General features: G+C 36.4%; 1 protein-coding gene across 7 annotated transcripts in view; it reads right to left on the reverse strand.

Annotated features, from left to right (window-relative positions):
• The window catches only part of Cadm2 (cell adhesion molecule 2), a 977,040-nt gene that overhangs the window by 58,413 nt on the left and 896,442 nt on the right, over positions 1-22,185 (reverse strand). For 4 of the 7 annotated variants that reach the window (XM_039088453.2, XM_039088451.2, XM_039088456.2 and 1 more), the window contains one exon: positions 21,159-21,278. The exons of the other annotated variants lie outside the window; for them this stretch is intronic. In XM_039088453.2, the coding sequence (XP_038944381.1) occupies positions 21,159-21,278 (120 nt within the window). The remainder of the gene's footprint in view (positions 1-21,158; positions 21,279-22,185) is intronic. 7 annotated transcript variants of the gene reach the window in all.

Consider the following 22,185-nt stretch of genomic DNA (forward strand, 5'->3'; position numbering starts at 1 on the left):
TAGAAGAAAAACTAGGGAAGCATCTGGAACACATGGGCACTGGAAAAAATTTCCTGAACAAAACACCAATGGCTTATGCTCTAAGATCAAGAATCGACAAATGGGATCTCATAAAACTGCAAAGCTTCTGTAAGGCAAAGGACACTGTGGTTAGGACAAAACGGCAACCAACAGATTGGGAAAAGATCTTTACCAATCCTACAACAGATAGAGGCCTTATATCCAAAATATACAAAGAACTCAAGAAGTTAGACCGCAGGGAAACAAATAACCCTATTAAAAAATGGGGTTCAGAGCTAAACAAAGAATTCACAGCTGAGGAATGCCGAATGGCTGAGAAACACCTAAAGAAATGTTCAACATCTTTAGTCATAAGGGAAATGCAAATCAAAACAACCCTGAGATTTCACCTCACACCAGTGCGATTGGCTAAGATCAAAAACTCAGGTGACGTCAGATGCTGGCGAGGATGTGGAGAAAGAGGAACACTCCTCCATTGTTGGTGGGATTGCAGACTGGTAAAACCATTCTGGAAATCAGTCTGGAGGTTCCTCAGAAAATTGGACATTGAACTGCCTGAGGATCCAGCTATACCTCTCTTGGGCATATACCCAAAAGATGCCTCAACATATAAAAGAGACACGTGCTCCACTATGTTCATCGCAGCCTTATTTATAATAGCCAGAAAATGGAAAGAACCCAGATGCCCTTCAACAGAGGAATGGATACAGAAAATGTGGTACATCTACACAATGGAATATTACTCAGCTATCAAAAACAACGAGTTTATGAAATTCGTAGGCAAATGGTTGGAACTGGAAAATATCATCCTGAGTGAGCTAACCCAATCACAGAAAGACATACATGGTATGCACTCATTGATAAGTGGCTATTAGCCCAAATGCTTGAATTACCCTAGATCCCTAGAACAAACGAAACTCAAGACGGATGATCAAAATGTGAATGCTTCACTCCTTCTTTAAATGAGGAAAAAGAATACCCTTGGCAGGGAAGGGAGAGGCAAAGATTAAAACAGAGACTGAACGAACACCCATTCAGAGCCTGCCCCACATGTGGCCCATACATATACAGCCACCCAATTAGACAAGATGGATGAAGCAAAGAAGTGCAGACCGACAGGAGCCGGATGTAGATCGCTCCTGAGAGACACAGCCAGAATACAGCAAATACAGAGGTGAATGCCAGCAGCAAACCACTGAACTGAGAATAGGTCCCCTATTGAAGGAATCAGAGAAAGAACTGGAAGAGCTTGAAGGGACTCGAGACCCCAAAAGTACAACAATGCCAAGCAACCAGAGCTTCCAGGGACTAAGCCACTACCTAAAGACTATACATGGACTGACCCTGGACTCTGACCCCATAGGTAGCAATGAATATCCTAGTAAGAGCACCAGTGGAAGGGGAAGCCCTGGGTCCTGCTAAGACTGAACCCCCAGTGAACTAGTCTATGGGGGGAGGGCGGCAATGGGGGGAGGGTTGGGAGGGGAACACCCATAAGGAAGGGGAGGGGGGAGGGGGATGTTTGCCCGGAAACCGGGAAAGGGAATAACACTCGAAATGTATATAAGAAATACTCAAGTTAATAAAAAAAAAATTAAAAAAAAAAGTTATTTAAAAGGAAAAAAAAAAAGAATAAAGATCATGTATCTGAGAAGGGAGCTCATTAGGTAGGTGGGTAATTCTTTTCCCAACAACTAGACTTCAATCAAAGAGCTTGTGGAACACCTCTGTGGGTCACAAAAAAACTGTGATTGTAATTAAGAAAGCATGAATTTAATACAACTCTCTAATCTGTGAATATGGCGTGCTAACAAATCGTAGGCTGCTAAATGAGCATCAGTGATGGGGAGGTCAAAGAATGAAAAGCCTGCATGATAATTGAGAATCCAATAAACAGCAACATTGATTCTATGAATCCACAGCTTTGCCTGTTTGAAAGACAGAGGAATGTGGTTAAGGTGCTGATTTGAAAGGATATACTCTCCAGGCAAACCCAGACTTGATGAGACATGCCTTACTTTTATATATTCCCTTCCTTTACGTACAGAGCTTTGTGTTAATAATTACTGTTCCAGGTAGTTTAAGATCAACAAGGAAGTGTCTTCAGTTGAATTAGGATATCAATATCTACAGATACTGATAACTCCTTATTACTGTCTATCCATATGTTAATAGTGTATCTACTATCAAGTTCATCATATAAGAACTCTTAGAAATTCTAATATTTACAGGTGTCTTGCAGACTATAAGAGAACCCGAATACCAGTCCAGACTGCTATAACCAGTTCAATGATGTTCAATCATCACATAGAGAAAACAAACTCTTTTGCGACAAATGAAATTTAAGCAATATCTACCCAGAAATCTAGCCTTACGGAAGAAGACTGAACCACCAAACAAGGATCCTGCATGGTACTGACCTAGACTCTGAAAATAGGTTATAGTTCTGTAGCTCGGTCTTCTCATGGGACTCTTAGCAGTGGGAGAAGAGGCTGTCTCTGACTCTGCTGACTACCTTTGGGGCCCTTTCCCTCTACTGGGTTGCCTTAATAGACAAGGAGTACTTTGTCTCACTGCAACTTGATACATGACATGGCTGGTTGACATTCATCAAGGCTGCCCCTTTTCTGAAGAAAACAGGAGGCGTGGGCTTGGGGGTGAGTATAGGCTGGCAGGAGAGGAAGAAGGAGAAACTGTAGTCAGAATGTAAAATTAAACAACAACAACAGAACACTGACCAAGGAGATAATGCTAAACTTCATGTTTCTTTTAACAAAACTACGTTATGGTTATGAAAATATTTGAAGCACTTTCACTGAGATAATAAGTCTTAAAAATATGTCTATGCCTAGTTAATAGAGTTTAAATTGTGCTATATACTTGGTGTCACATGGCTTCAGTGTTTTTGAAGACCTAAGACTCCAGCTGCAACTTAAAATGGTTTCATTTTAAAGTGAACCTGCATGAAAAGAAGAAAATGATAACTTTGACGTTGAATCAACTCAGGGAAGCAGAGGGTAAAGTTGTCACAGCTCCAACTGACCACGCACCATGCAGCTCTTCTGGTTACATGAGGCTCTCAGAGGTATGAGGTGTATGAGGGCGGTAAAACGGGAACTAAGTAAGGACGCATCATCGACACACAAAAGAAAAGGATTTTAAAGATATCGAATTAGGGAATCATTGGTGTTATGACCTGTCTAATGAATTTCTAAAATCAGACAAGTAGGAAAGGCCATTAAAATCACCATAGATGTCTTTTAGACTTAAAAATGCTCCAGAGAGCCTGTAATTCCTCCCAGCACATGGGAGGCTGAGGCATCAAGAACACAAGTATAGGCTAGCCTTCTTGGCTCTATAAGAAAACACTGTAAAGACATATTCTCTCTCTCTCTCTCTCTCTCTCTCTCTCTCTCTCTCTCTCTCTCACACACACACACACACACACACATACACATCCTCTCTCTTTCCATATATATATATAATATATACATTTGTAAATATACATTTAATATATAAAACATATATTATATAAAATATTAATATATTAATAAATATATATTAAAATGAGTTTCCAGTTAGGCCTCAATGTGTTACATAGAAATCATGTATAAAATATTTGTTGGATTTTATAATGATGAAATATGAAGTTTCTCAGTATACTTACAGTACAATTTAAACTCAGTCCTCCAGTCTCTGTGTATTTATGAGTGTGAGGAGGGGATTTGCACATGCCTGGGTATTTCCATGAGGAACATGTATTATTACCTTTACTGATCTGATTTACTTTCCTTTTAAAAACATTTTATTTATTATTTGCATGCCTATTCATGTGTGTGTGTATGTGTGTGTACCTGTACACGTGTGTGTATCTGTGTGTGCCTAGGGACACAGGCATGGAAGTCAGGGGGCAACATTTAGTAGTTGGTTCTTTTCTAACATCTAGAGATCAGATCATCAGGCTTTAAAATATGTAAATGGTAAATGCCTGGAATTTTCTTTTCAGTTCAATTTGATTTACTAAATTAATGTTTGTGTTGTATACATACGAGCATGTTTTAGATAATACATAATATGTCTGTGAATTTTGGTTCTAATTTACAACTACCTCTAATATCTTCTATCTATGAGAACAGTGGAACATTTGCCTGATAAATTCATAAAAAACAATGTGTATGGGGTAGTTCTAAAAAGTGAATTAAAGGAACCTCAAATTTAAGCCTCTCAAGATATGTGCTGTCAACCTCCAATGTTTTCAATTAAGAGAATCTTAAAATATTTCAAGAAAACGTTGTCTGTTGTTTTCTCTATTACTGTTTTTGAATCATGGAATTTTAATTAGCACAAAATTAGAAATTTCAAGCTGATGCTTATTTATGATGGAAAAGAACACCTGCCATGGGTTTGTTTGCAGAAGCAAGCATGGTAACAGGGTGCTGTGTCAGGCCTTCTGAATGCATGGTCACATCCACAGCAGGTCTTTCTTGTGACCCCATGTTTTCTCATAAAAGGTCGCACTCCTTACAGTTTTTGCTTCTGTCATTCTGAATATTATTATTTTAAAATTCTGAATAATTTTAATGGCAAAGATAGTGTTTGTTAGTATTTGATTGATGCAGCAATACGCTCTCAAGTGTAAGCTAATTAATAATATTTCAAGGTGAGGAAGAATATCATTCTGGTATAGGACACATGAGTCATAAAAGAGCATATGAAGCTATTTCCTCTCCTAGTTTAAAAGTCCTCATAGTTACACTGGTTTGTGATGGATTAGCGAACACAAATGTAACTGATGGAGAAGACACACACCCTTAGTGAAGCTTGGTGACATCAGAATGGCAGTTGTAACTGAACAGACTTCCACTGATATGCGAATTTTGGGGACCTACAAGCATTTAAGTGACTTTCTGAAGACAACTGATGGTTTTATTAGTAAGCTCATTAAAATGAAATGAATTTAAATAAATAAATAAATAAATAAATAAATAAAGCAAAAAGATGAGAACTTAAAATTATGTGGACCATCTACCCCGTTTTCCTGGTTCTCAATTGTGATTATGCAGACCTATCAAATTTTGACGCAATGGTGAATGATTTTAACAAATACTTTGTCACACTAAAATATAAATTATTAAAATATGTAGGTCTTTTCAGTATGAAATTTTGCTTAAATCCACTAAATATATAGCATGTGCTCATTAATTGCCTTAATTTCTCACATATATGTCTATATATATATATATATACACAAAATACATAATGTGTGTGTGTGTGTGTGTGTGTGTGCGCATGTGCATGTGTGTGTATGTTTATTCAAGGTTGAAGTAGGAGGATTACTCTGCATTCCAGGACAGTCTGGGTTAAGAGTCACTTCCATGCCAGCTTAGGTAACATAATACCATTGTTTCTCAATAAACCACCACCAACCTTCTTCTGCCCTCTGTATTTTAAATAAATAGTTCAAAACATTAAAAAGGTATGTCATATTGTTTCACTATAGTCTCACACCTACTATATTAAATAAAGAATGTGGAAATTGTGTTCGTATATAATTTGATGAAGCCAGAGGAACTGATGAAGGTGCGCACTGGTAACTCTTGATAGTGAGATGTAATAATGAGTGTTTAGCTTGTCTTGAATGTGTTAAGAAACTATATCAAAATCTCACACAGCTGTTTAATTTACCAGATGATTTCAAATCTATTTTAATCAAGTTAATTTTATGATCATTAAGCAGCTTCACAGGTGAGTGTACCAAATGTGAATGTGGAATTGTACTTTGGAATAACAGCAAATCATTAAATATGTTTAATATAAAAATGAGGTCAAGTCACTTGTTTTAAAAGCCCAAATCATTGAAGATAAATGTGGAGTATCAACATACTTTTATAACAAGATCTTCCTATTTATACAAAAATCTTTCATATTATTATAATGGCAGAAATGTTTTTAACCATTTTAAAATTAGCATAGAAAATGTTAGATATCATTATGGGACTATTCTTTTTCCATTAATTAATTTATTCACTTTACATCGCAATCACTGCCTCCCTCTCTCCTCCCAATCTCACGTAGACCCTCCTAAATTCCTCTCTCCCCTTCTCTGAGAAGAGGGAGCCCCCTTAGAGACCAATCCACTTGACACATAAAATAACTGCGGGACTAGGCACATCATTTTCCACTGTGGTCAGACAAGACAGCCCAGTTAGGGGAAAAGGATCCACAGGCAGGAAATAGTGCCTCACCACACTCTAGTTTTGGGTACCAGAATTAAGACCAAGCTTCACGTCTGCTACATATATGCAGGGAGAGAGAGAGATAAGCCCTGCACATGTGTGTACTTTTTGGGTAGTGATTCAGTCTCTGGGAGTTCCCTAGGCTTCAAGTTAGTGACTCTTTTGGTCTTCTTGTGGAGTTCTAGCTCATTATGGGATTTTTCAAATAATTATGCTTTCCTTTCTTACTTCATATATTCCAAATTGTAACCCTCCTCTCAGTGTCTTTCCTCTTTGTGTTACACATATTCTTTTGCCTTTCCCCTGTTATAACAAGACATGTATTTTATCATCTCTTGGTCTCCTTTCTAATATTTATATCTTATAATTACCCAAATGATACAGGATAGAAATGACATTGTTTACATTTATATTCATTTTCACACAAACAAAAACACACACCTTATAGACTAGGAACTGCGCATGAAACAACTTATTGCATTTATAAATTTAAATCATCTGAGTCAGTACTAACTTTCTAGACTTATTCATCTGTATCTGAAAATTTCTTAATTTCATATTTAAGATAAATAAAATTGGGTCCTGTACATATATTGCATCATCTATTCATCTGTTGATTCGCAGTTATCTGTGGATTGCCATCAAGACCAACCCCCTGTCTTGCTATTGTGAACAGAGACTGAAAATAGTTTTGCAAGTATCTCTGTGGCAGAATATGGCTCCTACAGGATTCTTCTTAAAAAATATAACTGGATCACATGAATTTTTGCTTATTTACAAAAAAAAGATGGTCAAGCAGTGCAGAATATTGCTATTAAACAGTTGCCAGCTACCTCAAAAAGCACAAAGGAACAAAGCCATTGTATCATTTAGATAATTCTAAAAATGTTGTGAGAAATCCCATCGAAGCTAATACTTCTTGAGAGTGTGCCTTTATTTTAAGTAAGTTTGAAATATTAAATATTAACATTGTATTAATCATTACAACTTTGGCATCATTCTTTTCACTCCCATGAATCTAACTGGTGTTAAGATACAACACTGCCATCTGCAAATTTTGTGGGAGAATTTACGAAACAAGCCGAACTAAGAAAACAAAGCTCATAATGCTTGAAGCAGATGCTGGGTTCTGTGTTGGGTCACATTCGCAGGTAATATTGTAATTTGCTGGAGACTGTACGCTATCAGGGAAAACCTAACTGGAAACCAGATGACACATGCCCTGTAGCCAGGCCTTCAGTCACTTCATTTGCTCCAGCCATTTTCATCCAGTTAAAAAGATATCTCCTATAACCTGGAAGCTTCCCCACCCAGTTGTCCACATTTCATGGTGTTTGAAGAATCTATAGAGGTCACTGAAGAACAGAAGTCACAACATGCTTCCTCAATGGTTAACAAAGCTACCTACCCAGAAAAGATGTTCCGAATGGTGCCAGGTGGCTTGATTGTTATGGGGTTAACTACTTTCTGATTGTATTTGACATTTTCCTTACAAAAGCTAAGTCATGCCTGGTAACCCAAACTGGATCAAAATCCCATTACTGGAAAAGTAACAAAACTAAACCAAAAAAGAACTAGACAGATCCAAGGTAGAACTACGGTTGATTTGGTAAATGATCTTATCAAACTGCCCATAAATATTTTTATATCAATAGATTACTGGTGCTTTCAATTTAGTCAAAGAAGATAGCGTTTGTAGTGGTCAGTCTGATACTCGTCAAAGTGCTGAGAATAAGTCACTTTGAGTGATCATTCATAAAAGGTGTCTATATTAACTTCTGTTCTCTGCCAAGTCTTAATGAATATCTTAGGAGAAAGCAGGAAGGACAAAATGATGATGAGGAATGTAATGAACTGTTATATTCTGGTACTAGAATTCATAAATTCACTGTGGTTATATTGAGAAAGATATAAGACCCAAACATGCTCAGGTCAGTCATCATGAATGTCAATATGAATGGCAGAGATGTTAATGAGACTTCACTTCATTACCAGTAGCCATTAGCAATTGATGACTTCATAAGAAGGAAAGTTTTTGGAATGTGGCTACTGATAGGGTGCCCACATTTTATTGGACATTCCCTACCTCTATACAGAAGCCAGCCTTAACTGGACTCAGTGTGCTATTGCAGTAAAAGAAAGGAAGGTCCTAAAGATGGGAGAGGGAAGGATTAGAGATGCATAAGGAAGAATAGAAGGGGGCAAGGGTTGGATATGAACAAGATAAATTGTATATGTCTGTGAAGATTTTAGAGAATAAGTTAAAATATTCTATAAAATGTGTGAGTTCTGGATTTCAACAGGACTTTAAGATAATGTTTGTTAAAAAGGTATTCTTTGATTTAGCCATGATGAAATTTTTGTTCCTCTGCAAGGCCAGAGCTCAGTATGGAAATCTGAGAGTGGGTCACAAGTGCTTTGTCATGGCATCTGGAGGTCAGTATTTGCATTTCCCATGAGTGAAGTGTTATAGAGTGTTTAGGTGCATACATTTATGAGAACAAACAAACAGGGAAATAAGTACACGGATGGTAGCAACAGGAACAACAGTGGCCATATGTCTGGGAAATGGTGACATAAATAATAGCAGACAATGAAAAGCAAACACATGAGAAGTTACAGTGAAGGTAGCTTACGATAATCTCCCAGGTTTCATTCATTTTAATTTTCAAGTGTTTTCGAATTTAGCTGTGTTGCAGAATTTAGAAATTCTTCAAATCCTTCCACATTGCAGAAAGACTGCATCCCAAATTACCAATTGAAGTATTCAACTGAAATATTTTAGCCTCTGAAATTGAATGAAACCCACGTGTGTAAAAGAGAGACAGATAATGTTTTGTAGAATTCAAGAATCAACGGCTGTCAGGAGAGCAACGACAGAGTTGTATATCTCAGGAGGGAAGGCAGACCCAAAATAAGGCTGACAAGTTCCCTTGTAATCTGGTCCAAAACTGGATACAAAGCAAAGGAGGAAGGGAGCTGTCTACCAAATGTTACCTCTCTGGTTCCTTACTGAGAGGCAGTGTAGTCTGCTGCCTCCTCCTGCTGTCACAGCTGGAGCATCTCTTCCCATCAGATCACCCCTATTCCAGTGGACTCTATCTCTATGCTCACCAATAGCTCCAATATTCCTTTCCTCATTACTTTTGTCAAATATTTTGACAGTGAGAAGATAACCAGTTTAAAGGAAGAAGCCATGCTGAAGGTTCATTGGTTTGTAGCCAATCATATTCTTGCAGAGGATGTGAGCTCAGTTTTCTAGCACCCTAATTTGGCTTCAGGAGAAGTTGACACCTCTGGCCTCCTTAGACACCGTTGCTCAAGAATATATGCCCAGACAGACACACACGTTCAAAACACGGTGACCAAAGCAGATTGGGCTTATACCTCCACAGGACAGGAATTCAGTCAGGGCAGGACCCGGGAGGTAGGTGCTGATGCACAGACCACGGAAAAGTGCTGCTTACTGGCTTGATCCTCAGGGTTTGCTCAGTTTTCTTTCTCATAGGATCTAGTGATAACACCACCCTCAGTGGGATGGGCTCTCTTCCTATCAATAACTAATTAAGGAAATGCAGAAGAACCTTGCCTATAGCCTGATCGTATGAAAGTGTTTTCTTACTTGAGGCTCCCTCTTCTTAGATGATGCTAGTTTGTGTAGAGTTAACTTAAAACTATCCAATACAGTTCCCCCCAAAAATGTTGTGAGGTCATGTCCAGATAAACTTACTAACACTATTAGAAAATGACTCCTGAGCATATACACAAAAGATGCTCCGACATATAACAAGGACACATGCTTCATTCTGTTCATAGCAGCCTTATTTATAATAGCCAGAAGCTGGAAAGAACCCAGATGCCCTTCAACAGAGGAATGGATATGTAAAATGTAGTACATCTACACAATGGAATACTACTCAGCTAGTGAAAATGGAAGGAACTAGAAAATATCCTCCTGAGTGAAGTAATCCAGTCACAAAAGAACACATGGTATGCACTCACTGATAAGTGGATATTAGCCCAAAAGCTTGGAATCCCTATGGAAAACATTCACAGATAGCATGAAGCCCAAGAAGGAGGATCAAACTGTGGGATGCTTCATTCCTTCTTAGAAGGGGGAACAAAACACAGGAGGAAACACAGGGACAAAGAGTGGAGCAGGGATTGCAGAAAAGGTCATCCAGAGTGCCCCACCTGGGGATTCATCCCATATGCAGCCACCAAACACAGTCAATATTACTGATGCCAAGAAGTGCTTGCTGACAGGAGTCAGATATAGGTGTCTCCTGGGAGTCTCTGACGGAGCCCTACTGATCCAGCTGAGAATGGTTGCAGCTAACCATTGGGCTGAACAATGGGACCCCAGTGGAGGAGTTAGAGAAAGGACTGAAGGAGCTGAAGGGGTTGGCACACCATGGGAAGAACAACAATATCAACCAACCAGACCCCACCAGAGCTCCCAGAAACTAAACCACGAACCATTGAGTACACATGGAAGGACCCATGACTCCAGCCACTTATGTGTCAGAGGATGGCATTCTCTAGCTTCAATAGGAGGAAAAGCCCTTGCTCCTGTGAAGGCTCGTTTCCTCAATGTAGGGTATTACCAGGGCATTGAGGTTGGAGTGGGTGGGTGGGAGTGGGAGCATCCTTATCTAAGAAGGGGGGGGGGGAGGAATTATGGAAGAAGGGGAAAGAGGGGATAACATTTGAAATGTAAATACAAAAAATATCCAAGAAAAATAAAAGTTAAAAAAAAAAAGAAGATGACTCATTCTCTGGTATCGGAACATCAAAAATGTCAGAGAATTTTATTTCATTTTCAGACTTTTAAAAAATATTTAAAAATTCTACTCTGGGTAAAATCCATTTGTGCTTCTCAAAGGTAAAATGCCATAGTCACAATTTATAGCAAACAGAAGACCAAAGGGAAAGCAAACAGCACAGTTTTTATTTACATGTGTTTTTTTTTAAGTGGGCAGCACGCCTGGATTAATAACATGCCTATAGTTCTAAGAGCATCAGAGAAAAATCAGATTGTGTGCTAAGTGTTATGATTGCTGTTGCTCAGATCTTTCAAGAGAGTGACTGCATTTTCTGAAAAGCTATTATTTCAGAGCGGAAAATTATTTGTGTGATGTTGAAATTCTCTTAATGGAAAATAAGCTAATAAGAAATATTTGCGTAATTTTGTACTAATTTACTGGTAATTAATTTTCAGATCCTTTCTCTTCCTGTTGTCAAGATTTAGCAACCATTTACTCCACACAGGTAAAGAGATGAATAAATAAACAAACAAATAAATAAATAAATAAACACACAAACTAATACAGGAAACTGAGGCTTAGAGACTTTACCCTCAGACAGGTAGATTTGAAGATATTTTAATGGCAGTGCTCTCCCTACTCAGTGAATTTTGTATGTAAAAAGAGTCACATTAGTTTTTCTTGGAAAGTGAACTACTAAAATGACAAAGGACACATTTTTTGTAAATGTCCCTCTGTTCAATAACTAGCCAGTCTGACAAACTTTGGTAGATCATCAATCTACCTACCACCATCTAGAGTGCTGGTATTTTCACAATTATAGCATATAAAATGAAACGACATAGTTAGGCAACCTATGAACACAGTTACTGACTACTCTTACCATTTGATAAACAAGTTTAACTTCAGAACCTGTCCCTAATTTCGATTCCCAGTGGAATCTCTAGTTCTTTCTACATCATGTTTCCCCCAGGATGTCTTTACACTACTGCACTATGATTCTTCTGAGAATCACAGTAGTCCAGTAAGTGGAAAGGCATTGAAGGCAGAACAAAGGTCTTATTTGAATCTCACTTTCTCTCAAGGTCCTTAATGAGGGAAGATTCTGAAACTACCTGTGGCCTCTGGTAATGACCGTGCTATTCAAACTGGACCTTGTCTGCTTCAAGCTCTTTCAAAGCCCTTTGCCATTTTGACGTGCTTCTAAAAGTACTTTGCTGTCACTTCTTCAACCTGCACTGTCTCTCCAAACTAGGTACACACTTCGGCTAACACCAAATGGCATCCAGGCTGTGTGTCACTGGACAAATCAATTGTTGTGGTCTTCTCTGGAAAAACCCAACACTCTGCTCTAAGCCTTTCTCTGTTGTCCATAGTTCTTTGTGTAGGGATGAGCCCTGAAAATATACATAGAAGTAACATTACATGAACTGAACAGGCTATAATTAAGAATATTTGGGGGTTGGGGATTTAGCTCAGTGGTAGAGTGCTTGCCTAGGAAGCGCAAGGCGCTGGGTTCGGTCCCCAGCTCCAAAAAAAAAAAAAGAACCAAAAAAAAAGAATATTTATTATTCTTATATAAGTAAGAATATACAAGAGGCCTGACAAGCAGATGAAGGAGTCGGATGCAGATCTTAAAGCCAATGGACAGACGCCGGGGACCCCTGCGGTTGAATTGGGGGAAAGCTGAGGAGGAGGGCAGCCCCATGGGAAGAGCAGCAGTTCCAAGTAACCCAGACCCTGATGTCTCTCAGACACTGAGCCACCAACCAGGCATCATACACCAGATGAGATGACGTCCCCTACACATACATAGCAGAGGACTGCCTGGTCTGGCCTCAGTGAGAGAAGACGCACCTAACACTCAAGAGACTTGAGGCTCCAGGGAGTGGCGACATCTGGTGGGGTGAGGGTGGAGGTGTGGGGACATCCTCTTGAAGATGGGGGGGAGTAGGAGGTATGGGATGGGGAGAGGTCAGGGAGAGGACTAGAAGGGGGATGAAGTTTGGATTGCAAAAACATATTAAAGAATAATAATAATAAAAGAATATATGTATCTTAAAGGGAGTGACCTCGAGTAATTTATGGGAAGGTTTGGAGGGAGAAAGTAAAGGGAGAAATGCTATAATTAAGTTATATTCTCCAAAAAAACTTTATTAAATATTTTTTACTGGAGATTCTCTTCTGCTTTCTCCCCATATAGTTACTAAAATAACTTAATCATTTTCTAAAGGTTTTTATTTGTGTCAGAATCAGCATTTTCAGAATTTCCACATAAGTACTGATGAGACTAAAATTGTATAAACATTATTTCCAATTTTTTCTCACTCTGTAATCACCTTACATGTGCTTCACACCAGCTAGCTCAAGAAGCCTTTAATTTTCTGACCGCAGACTAACCTAAATGAATATCGGAAGCGCATAGGAGAGTCTTTGAGATCTAGAGCAGTAGAAAACGACTGTATTACCGAAGCAAAAGCAGTTTAAAGTGCTACAATTATCTGGGCACTTATTGCAATTCCACAAACTCCCCAAAATTAATAGATTTTATTAGACCCTTTCAGAAGTCATGCTTTGTGGCATTTGGATTTATTTGTTGTCCTGGCTGAAAGTTTCAGCCGAAGCCAAGGTCATCTTCTTCCCCGAAGTTGGTGTAATTAGTATCAACTCAGTGTTTCACGGAGCTTACATTGCAGTTATTAACTATTCTTCATGCAGAGTGCCAAAGCAACAGGGGCACTGCTGCCAATCTCTCCAGCTTCAAAGGCACAGCTCCTAATTTAATTCATCCGTTAGTACGAAATATGCAGCCTGTATAGTTTATTAATGACTTTAAAAGTAATTTTAGAGATGGTCTAGAAATATATATTCATATATGAGTCATGCATTTCAAATGTGAAACTGTGGCTCACATATAAGTCCTTTTAGCACTGGGTCTTTAAAAGCAATGTGCTTTCTGAAATAACTGTGGCATAACTTTCATATTTATACAAATAAGCATATATATTTTTATATTTATATGCACAATTTGAACTTACATTGAACTTAAGAAAAATCTATTAAGGAAAATTTTGTTTTTAAGAGGTTGTATTGGAAGAAATACTTGTAACTTACTAGATTGTATTAAATCAAGAATTTACTACCATATAACTCCTTAAGATATACATAAAAATGAAAAAAACTATTTCTATTAATTTAAAATATATGAACTACTGTAACAAGAATTGGTTTATATTTATGTAAATCAAATAAGGAGATAATGTTAAAATAACATGTCTTAAAGCATTTAATGACTTACAGGAGGCAACCCATAAGATCAGTCTGGGAAAGTATGACATAGCCTATATGTTCAATGTCCTTATAAAATGGTACTGGAAAAAATATAGACACAGAGTTTCCTATATCATAATTTGTAAACTCTTGTGTTATATGCCCTGTTATAGTTTGTAAAAGCCAGTAAACTTAAAACTTAGTCAGAGGACAAGTTCATATGAATCAGAATTAAATTCTTCTTCTTCTTTTTTTTTTTAGAAATCATTAGTTTAAAAAGTGACATGCATCCTTCTTCCACATGAGATCTGCTACAAAGGCAGCAATTAATCATCAGCCTGCAAGCCTAACAAAGCAGAGAGGAGTTACAGTGTGATGTGGCCATAATGAAAGAAAGTATCTTCAACAACAGAATGCAAGCATTGTATACTTGTTCATTCCAAGTGAGGAATTACAAATATAGATACATATATACATGAATATATATTTGCACGTGTATTTATATATTATATACATATATATACATATATATGTTTTCTTTATAAACCATCCAAATGTAACAACTTCATAATATAAAGGCTGAAAGAACAACATCACCTTTTATAGTAGACAAAATACCCAAACTTGTCTTTTTTCCCCATAAACAGGTTTTTAGACACAGGAAGACTGTCTGGATAAGAAATTATTACTTAATTTTTGTCAAGTAAAGAAAAATAAAACCCAACATATTGGCACTTAATTTTTAAAAGCTCACAACACCATGCAAATCGTTTTTTATTACTACCATAAAACCAGCAACACTTTTAATAGCTAAACACCCATAATAAAAGCTCATAAACAACTTCTTGATTTGCACACTTTGAGATTTAACTGTGTCACAATGATATATTCTCGACATTCTTAATGCTCTATTTGAGTGAGTTTATCTTGACGATTCAGAACAGTAATGATTGTAAGACAATCATTCTTTGTTATGACTCAAATTCCTTCTTTCTTATCCTGATGAATGTTTATCTCATTACATTCTTCTATTTAAAGCCATCTATATAATAGAGGAACAAGCAGATACTTGTGAAAACAAAGAAATGATTGAAGGTGCACGGGGTTCAGAGCCTATGCACACCCACATATCATATACAGTGCACACATATAGAAATAACACAAAGCACATTTAAAATAATTGATTCAAACCTGTTTTGAGTAAATGCATTTGGTGCTGGTTTCAATTGCACATAACATTTTATGTTCATCATACCTGTACATTTTTTTAAATCTCAAATCAGCTGAAATGAAGGAATATGTAGATGAATAATGCCATTTTGGGATATACATCTTAGACAACTGGTAGTCATTAAAATTGTCTATGTCAGTTCTCAAACTTTCCAGTGCTTGACTGTTTAATGTCCTTCCTCACGTTGTCCCCAAGCCAGAAGATTTTATTTTCATTGTCATTTCATAAAATTATTTTTGCTACTGTCATGAATCTTAATGTGACTATCTTTGCTTTCTGACAATCTTTTGACCCCTATAGGGCATGTGACCTCCAGGTTGAAGACTTCTGGTCTATAGTAAAGCACTATGGGTAGAACTTGATAATCTGTCTCAAATTCTCTGTGCTTGCACAAGTAAACGATGAGGTAAATTTTATTTTCAAAAGATGCAGTGCGATTGTGTGAAAATGAACTTTCATTAGGATTGTTCTAGTGTCTTTTGAGAGGAAAACTAGTCATTTGCTAAAATGTTTTAAAACTCATATTTGAAGAATGTGTTCGCATATATGGTTCTATACACTCAGCTATATTTAGTATATTTAGTAAATTAAGGTTTTCTTTCCCTTTGGATAATTCTCAAATTCCAAAAAGTAATTTTAGCATTTTGGTTTAAAAAGGAAAAAAATACTTGTCCATGCTGATACTACCTTAATTTCAGATGCATGTTAAAGTTTTTTCAGCTATGAGGTTGAAAACATACACACACACACACACACACACACACACACACACACACACACGCACGCATGCACACACACACATATGGTGGGATATATATATATCTCAGTTTGAATCTTATTACTCTGGTGGCTCAAGAGACAGATACATGAGAAATGACTAGTTGGTGAGTAGGAATCCTTCTTGACTGCAATGCATGTTGTCACCTTCTACCCTTTAATGACAGAAGAAGAAATTAAGATATAAGAACTAGACCCTTACCATAAAAACTATGCTTTAGAGAGGAATTATCTTGAGAAAGGTCAAACATCAATCCTAAGACATACTGGCTATGCCTCTAACTTCCATGTGTTGAGATTTTACCTAAAAATATGGACTACAAAATTTGTTATAAAATTCTCTAGAATGAAACCTAAAATACTGATGTTTAGATTGATTATATAAATAATTTAATTACTATTTTAGGTTTTCAACTATGTGTTTGTTTGAACAGAATCATTGGACACAGGCATCTTAATACTGAGTAAGTCATCCCTATATTTATAGGACATTTCAGAGAAAGAGGTATGAATATGTAAGAAAACTTTTGCTTCAAATTTGAAGGATTGATTATGATTTTCATTTAAGATATCATAGTAAATATATACTGCATAACTATACATAGCCTTTTTTTTCTTTAAATAACAGAATCAGTTTTTCAAAACTTTACCTTTATAGTTACATATTAAGTGGATGGAACTGACCTAAGTCTACATCTTTTCTTGAGTGATAGAACTTTTACAATTATTTCTTTTAGATTTTGAGACTATAACAAAATATTACCCCCCCCCTTTTACTCCCTCAAAACCTCCCATAAGTCATCCTTCCTCTCTTTTCAAATTCATGGTCTCTGTTTTTTATTAGTTGCTGTTGTAGACCTTCTTGTATATATATACTCCTGAATATATAAACAACTTGTTTTGTCTCTATAGTGCTGCTTGCATATATCACTGCTATGGATAATTAGTCCGTGTGTTTCTGTGTGGGTAATCCTGTTCTATGGCTCTCCACATTTCTTAGCTTCCTTTAGTTTTGTAGATATGATGCCTCTTGGGCATTCTGCTGCCTACATTAGCATTCCTATTCCATGTTCAGGTAGTGACACTGTTGAGATCTTATGGAAGCTTCTAATATAATAAAACGCAAATTATCCCTGGTATCAGAAACATAGGCAACTTCCCAGAGCTATGACATCATGGACCTTGGAGGGTCATAGAGTTTTGTTGAAGAGTTTGCTTCCAGAAGTAAGATGTGAACTGCAACCATAGCTAGAAGAAAAACAAACTTGTGATTTGAATACATTTTACTAACACAAAACTAGTGTAAACTAGTGCAGTAGTCACACTCAAGCCAAGAAAGGCTCCTAATGGACCAGAATAGAATCCAATGTTTCTTCACATCTAAGCCAAATAATGTGAATGGCGCTTTGCCATTTTGATTGTTTCTATATATTATTTCTTTTTCTCTGCTTACAAATAACCAGGAGAGATGGATGAGGGGTACTTTCAATTTCTTTTCTGAATATAGGTCACTACTGATATTTTTCTGAAAGGAATTTGTAATATTAATTCATTGAAAAAATGAAGTGACTGAATTCATAAGGCATTCCTGGAAAATGTGTTTTTGTTTTGTGTCTGTCTATCTGTCTGTTTGTTTGGATGACAATTTGTTTGGTTCTCTGTTCAAATCCCAAAATCTCTTCAAAAAAAGACCCACCACTAAGCCCACAAAGCAACTCCAGTCTTTATTCCCTGTCTTTTCTACAGGTACTCAAAGGAATTAATTTCTTTATCATATAACACTTTTGCTGGTATATGATTCATCTAATAAAGCTTTTCTCTGTATAATTAAAATGGTTTCCGGTCTGGAGAGATGGCTCAGAGGTTAAGAGCACTGTCTGCTCTTCCAGGGACTTGAGTTCAATTCCCAGCAACCACATGGTGGCTCACAACCATCTGTAGTGGGAGCCTGATGTTGTGTCTGAAGACAGTGACAGAATATATTCACATACATAATATAAATAAATCTTTAAAAAATGGCTTCCAATCTTTTTCTCATAGGTAATGCATTTGCCACAACAAGAGATAAAGAAGATCTCAAGGCTGTGACTTAGATGACTTGGAGACTCTTTTGGTACATTTCATTTGAATACAGTTATAGTCCTTTAAATTTATTTATAATTTCATGTATATCATATCTTGGATAGAATAGTGTAGATATTAGCCATGATTAACTTGTTAAAACCTCTTACACATATAAAGATAAATGCTACAACTTATGAAATTATAAGAAAGTCTGTCTAATCCTCATAAAATGATATGCATTCAGTTTATTTCATATTACATTCAGTGAAAGGAATGCAATGATAAATAAGAGGAAATTTTGCAAAAGGACCTTACTCTTTCCCTTTGGTTCTCAGTTTTTCTTAGACGATATAGTTTTATTGTCAATCCTGTTAATTGCAATATTGAGACATTTCATAAAATTTGAATAATAAATCACCCACAAACATATGTGCATAAAAATCCATCAAAGCTGATTGTCAGTGTACAAGAACTCCGTATCACAAAACTTACAAAGTAAAACATTCACAGCATCGATTATATACTGAATTATTTATTTCTCCCCCAGATATGGACTTGACTGTATTAGTGTTGTAGGTGACCTTTGTTATTTCTCTAATCTTCTGATGTTGGTTGGAGAGTAAAAAGAAAAAATGGGGATTAAGTTACCATTCAGGTCCTTCTGCATATGTTTGTGTGTGTGTGTGTGTGTGTGTGTGTGTGTGTGTGTGTGTGTGTTTGTGTTTTAATGCCACATAAAAATATGGCACAATCAAGCACATACTCTGTTTCTTTACATCTTTCTGCATTCTAAATGTTTATTTCTATGTTTAAATAGGAAAATAAAAGAATGGTATTTTACATGTGTGGATGAATATCGTTTCAATTTTCTTACTTTTGAGATCATGTTTATGTAACATTTCTCCCTTCTGTTTTCTTCTTCCAAACTCTCACATGTACCTTGTACTTTGCTTGTCTTCAAATTTTTGGCCTCCTTTTTCATCAACTGCTATATGACTTTGTATGCACATATTTTCCCATGTATAACCTACTCAGTAAATGTAATGTCACTTGTATGTTTGGTTTCAGGATGATTGATTGTAGTACTCTTCCCTGGGGAGACCAGCTCTCCACTCCCACTTCCCTCATTTGCCTGAAATTCTTAGTGAGAGGTTGAGGCATGATGGGCTTTTTCCCACGTACTATGCCACGCCCATTATCATCATCCTTGTTCACATTTGGGTGGCCATGTTGCTAAGCCCACGAAGCCTCACCAACATGACCACATATGCATATCTTTTAATGTTTAACTGTATGCTTGTGAGAAAATAAGATTAGTTCTCTCGCTTTAGTATCATAATATACACATATATACTTTTGTAAATAAAGATAATATAAATATATAAATTACACTTTGTAATATTACTGGAAAGATATTTGGAATAAAGAAAAGGAGAATTTTAGATTTCTCCTATTTTTTGCCTTAAATAAAATTATACTTTGTCCCGTAGTTTTCTGGTTTTTTCCCCTCACTCATAATACAAGCATCTATAGCAAAAACACTTAAATCCTGCTTCCATAAATTAACAGATACCACTGAAAATAAATTCATTCATTAGAGACAAATAATCAAGAAAGTTTTAAGAAACTCATTGCATCTGACATCAAATTACTTTGCTGCTATGAACTGGCATGTTATGATATCCCGGAATATGACTCTTAATCACAGTGACCAGACATGTTTTTTTCTGCAACAAGAGAAAAACAGGTTTTTGAAACTCTTGTGTAAGACTATAACCCATTTTCATATTAACAACAAAATTTCAAGGAGGAAACATATACTATACCAGAAAACCACGACAGGCCAGGTATTAAAAAGATAGAAATAGACCATTCTTTTTATAATTGTGGGAACATACAATCTCCATGAACATCTAGTTAAATTGTTACACTTAATAAGTTAGTATAGCTTTATGACACAAAATGCATGTAAGTAAGGAGAGGGAGGGTTAAAAAGAAGCTTTTTCTGCACTTCACTTTGCTGTGTATATATTAAATTTAAGGTATATTTTTCTATAATTTCTATATTTTCAATAATAATAATAATAATAATAATAATAATAATAATAATAACAAATTTTGCTTGTGTTGCTACCTCAGCTCCTTTATGTAATGTTGCTGTTTTTGGGTTGAAATAAAGTGCTTATTTGAATACTAATTACAGAGTATTTAAGCCAAAGTATAAATTTCTATTAGGTCAGAAATCTCTATAACAGTCCTTTCTAGAATATCCTGTCAGTGGAATCAATTTACGGCAAAATACATTTTGAGTATTTACTTGAGAGTTCTTAGTGGTGAATCACACATGACTGTTCATTTTAGAAAAATTCAACACTGTGAAAACTTCAATTTGTAGAGGGGTATCAAGTCCATGATATTAAAGTAGACCATTTACAGCCAAATGCTATCTCCACATCATTGAGCATGTTATTTCTTTACATTTCAAGACAAGTCAAAATCTGTGTCCTAGCTTCACGTCTCAAGTTTGCTCAGTGTAGTGGAGATGCATATATTATTAGATGCCATCTCGCAGCATTTGGATACTAGTTATATGTGACCCTAAAAATAAAACAAACCACTTGACTCATAGTCTGCTTTAGTAATCCTCATACTAATCTCGTTGACCTAATCACATCCCACTATTAAGATAAGATAGCTATGTAAATTGGACCTCATTATTCCATTGTACACAGTATCCTCTACACAGCTCCACTTACTGGGCTTCCGAGGCTATAACAAAGAAGCATACTGTACCTCTTCTGCTGCTGCTTGATGCAGATGTGCTTGGGCTGGTGGTTATGGCTACAGTGGTTGTTACTGGTGCAGTGGTAAGGGAGGGGATGATAGTAGTGGGAAGCAAAGTGTTGGGAACATCTGGTGAGTGGAAAGAAACAAAATATAAAATAAAATCATATCATGCCAACAAAAGAGAAACACAAATGATTCAAATTATAAATACACACATCTTATTTAGGCATAATCTTTTAAAGGTGAAACAGAATAACAGGAACACAAAAACTGCAACACACAGGTTCCGTCATTTTTCTTTCACTTCTCTTTTATGCTCCCCCAAGAAGCAGAGTCATCCGGGAGCTATGTTTGAGAATAAGTAAATCGCGTGCAACATTCAGAGTGAAATTTAAAATGACAAGAGTTCACTTGTTCTTTGAGGCCTTCGAAACTCACATGCAGTAGCAAAATACATATATGTAAAATAAAAATGACATGCTTTGTCAAAGAAGTGTAAACAACGAAACACCACATACAGAGACACAAATACCGCCATGTAAGATTAAGGAAGTGTTAACGATGAGTATGTATATGCATATTAAATGCCTCTGTATTTCCTTTCAGGGAAATGATAGGAAACAGGATGAGTGAAATCTTTAGAAACAAACAAACAAAGGAAGCCAATTGTTATAATTGTTATTGTGCTCCTCCTGTTTTCACAAACGATGTTAATGTACAGTTTAAAATCTTGCAATTCTTACCCCAATTAGCTGGTAACGCCTTCTAACAAATTTGCAGTACCTAGGGGTCTTTAACAAGTATCAAGTCAACTAGCATGGCACACACGATGTGATGTTCAGACATGTTTATGATTTATTTAAGTACAAGACACCAAGAGAAGTTACTGGATAAGAATTTGAAAAAATACCATTCAGTCTACAATCCATAATTAGTTAAGCTGTCAGAAATTAAAATTCAGTTCAAATCCAGAGATAAAATGGTGAGCAGAAAGAGCCACTTCTCAGTGTTCGATGGCCGAATTTCCTGATTT

This window comes from Rattus norvegicus, chromosome 11 (assembly GCF_036323735.1).
Source record: "Rattus norvegicus strain BN/NHsdMcwi chromosome 11, GRCr8, whole genome shotgun sequence".
NCBI classification, from domain to species: domain Eukaryota; kingdom Metazoa; phylum Chordata; class Mammalia; order Rodentia; family Muridae; genus Rattus; species Rattus norvegicus.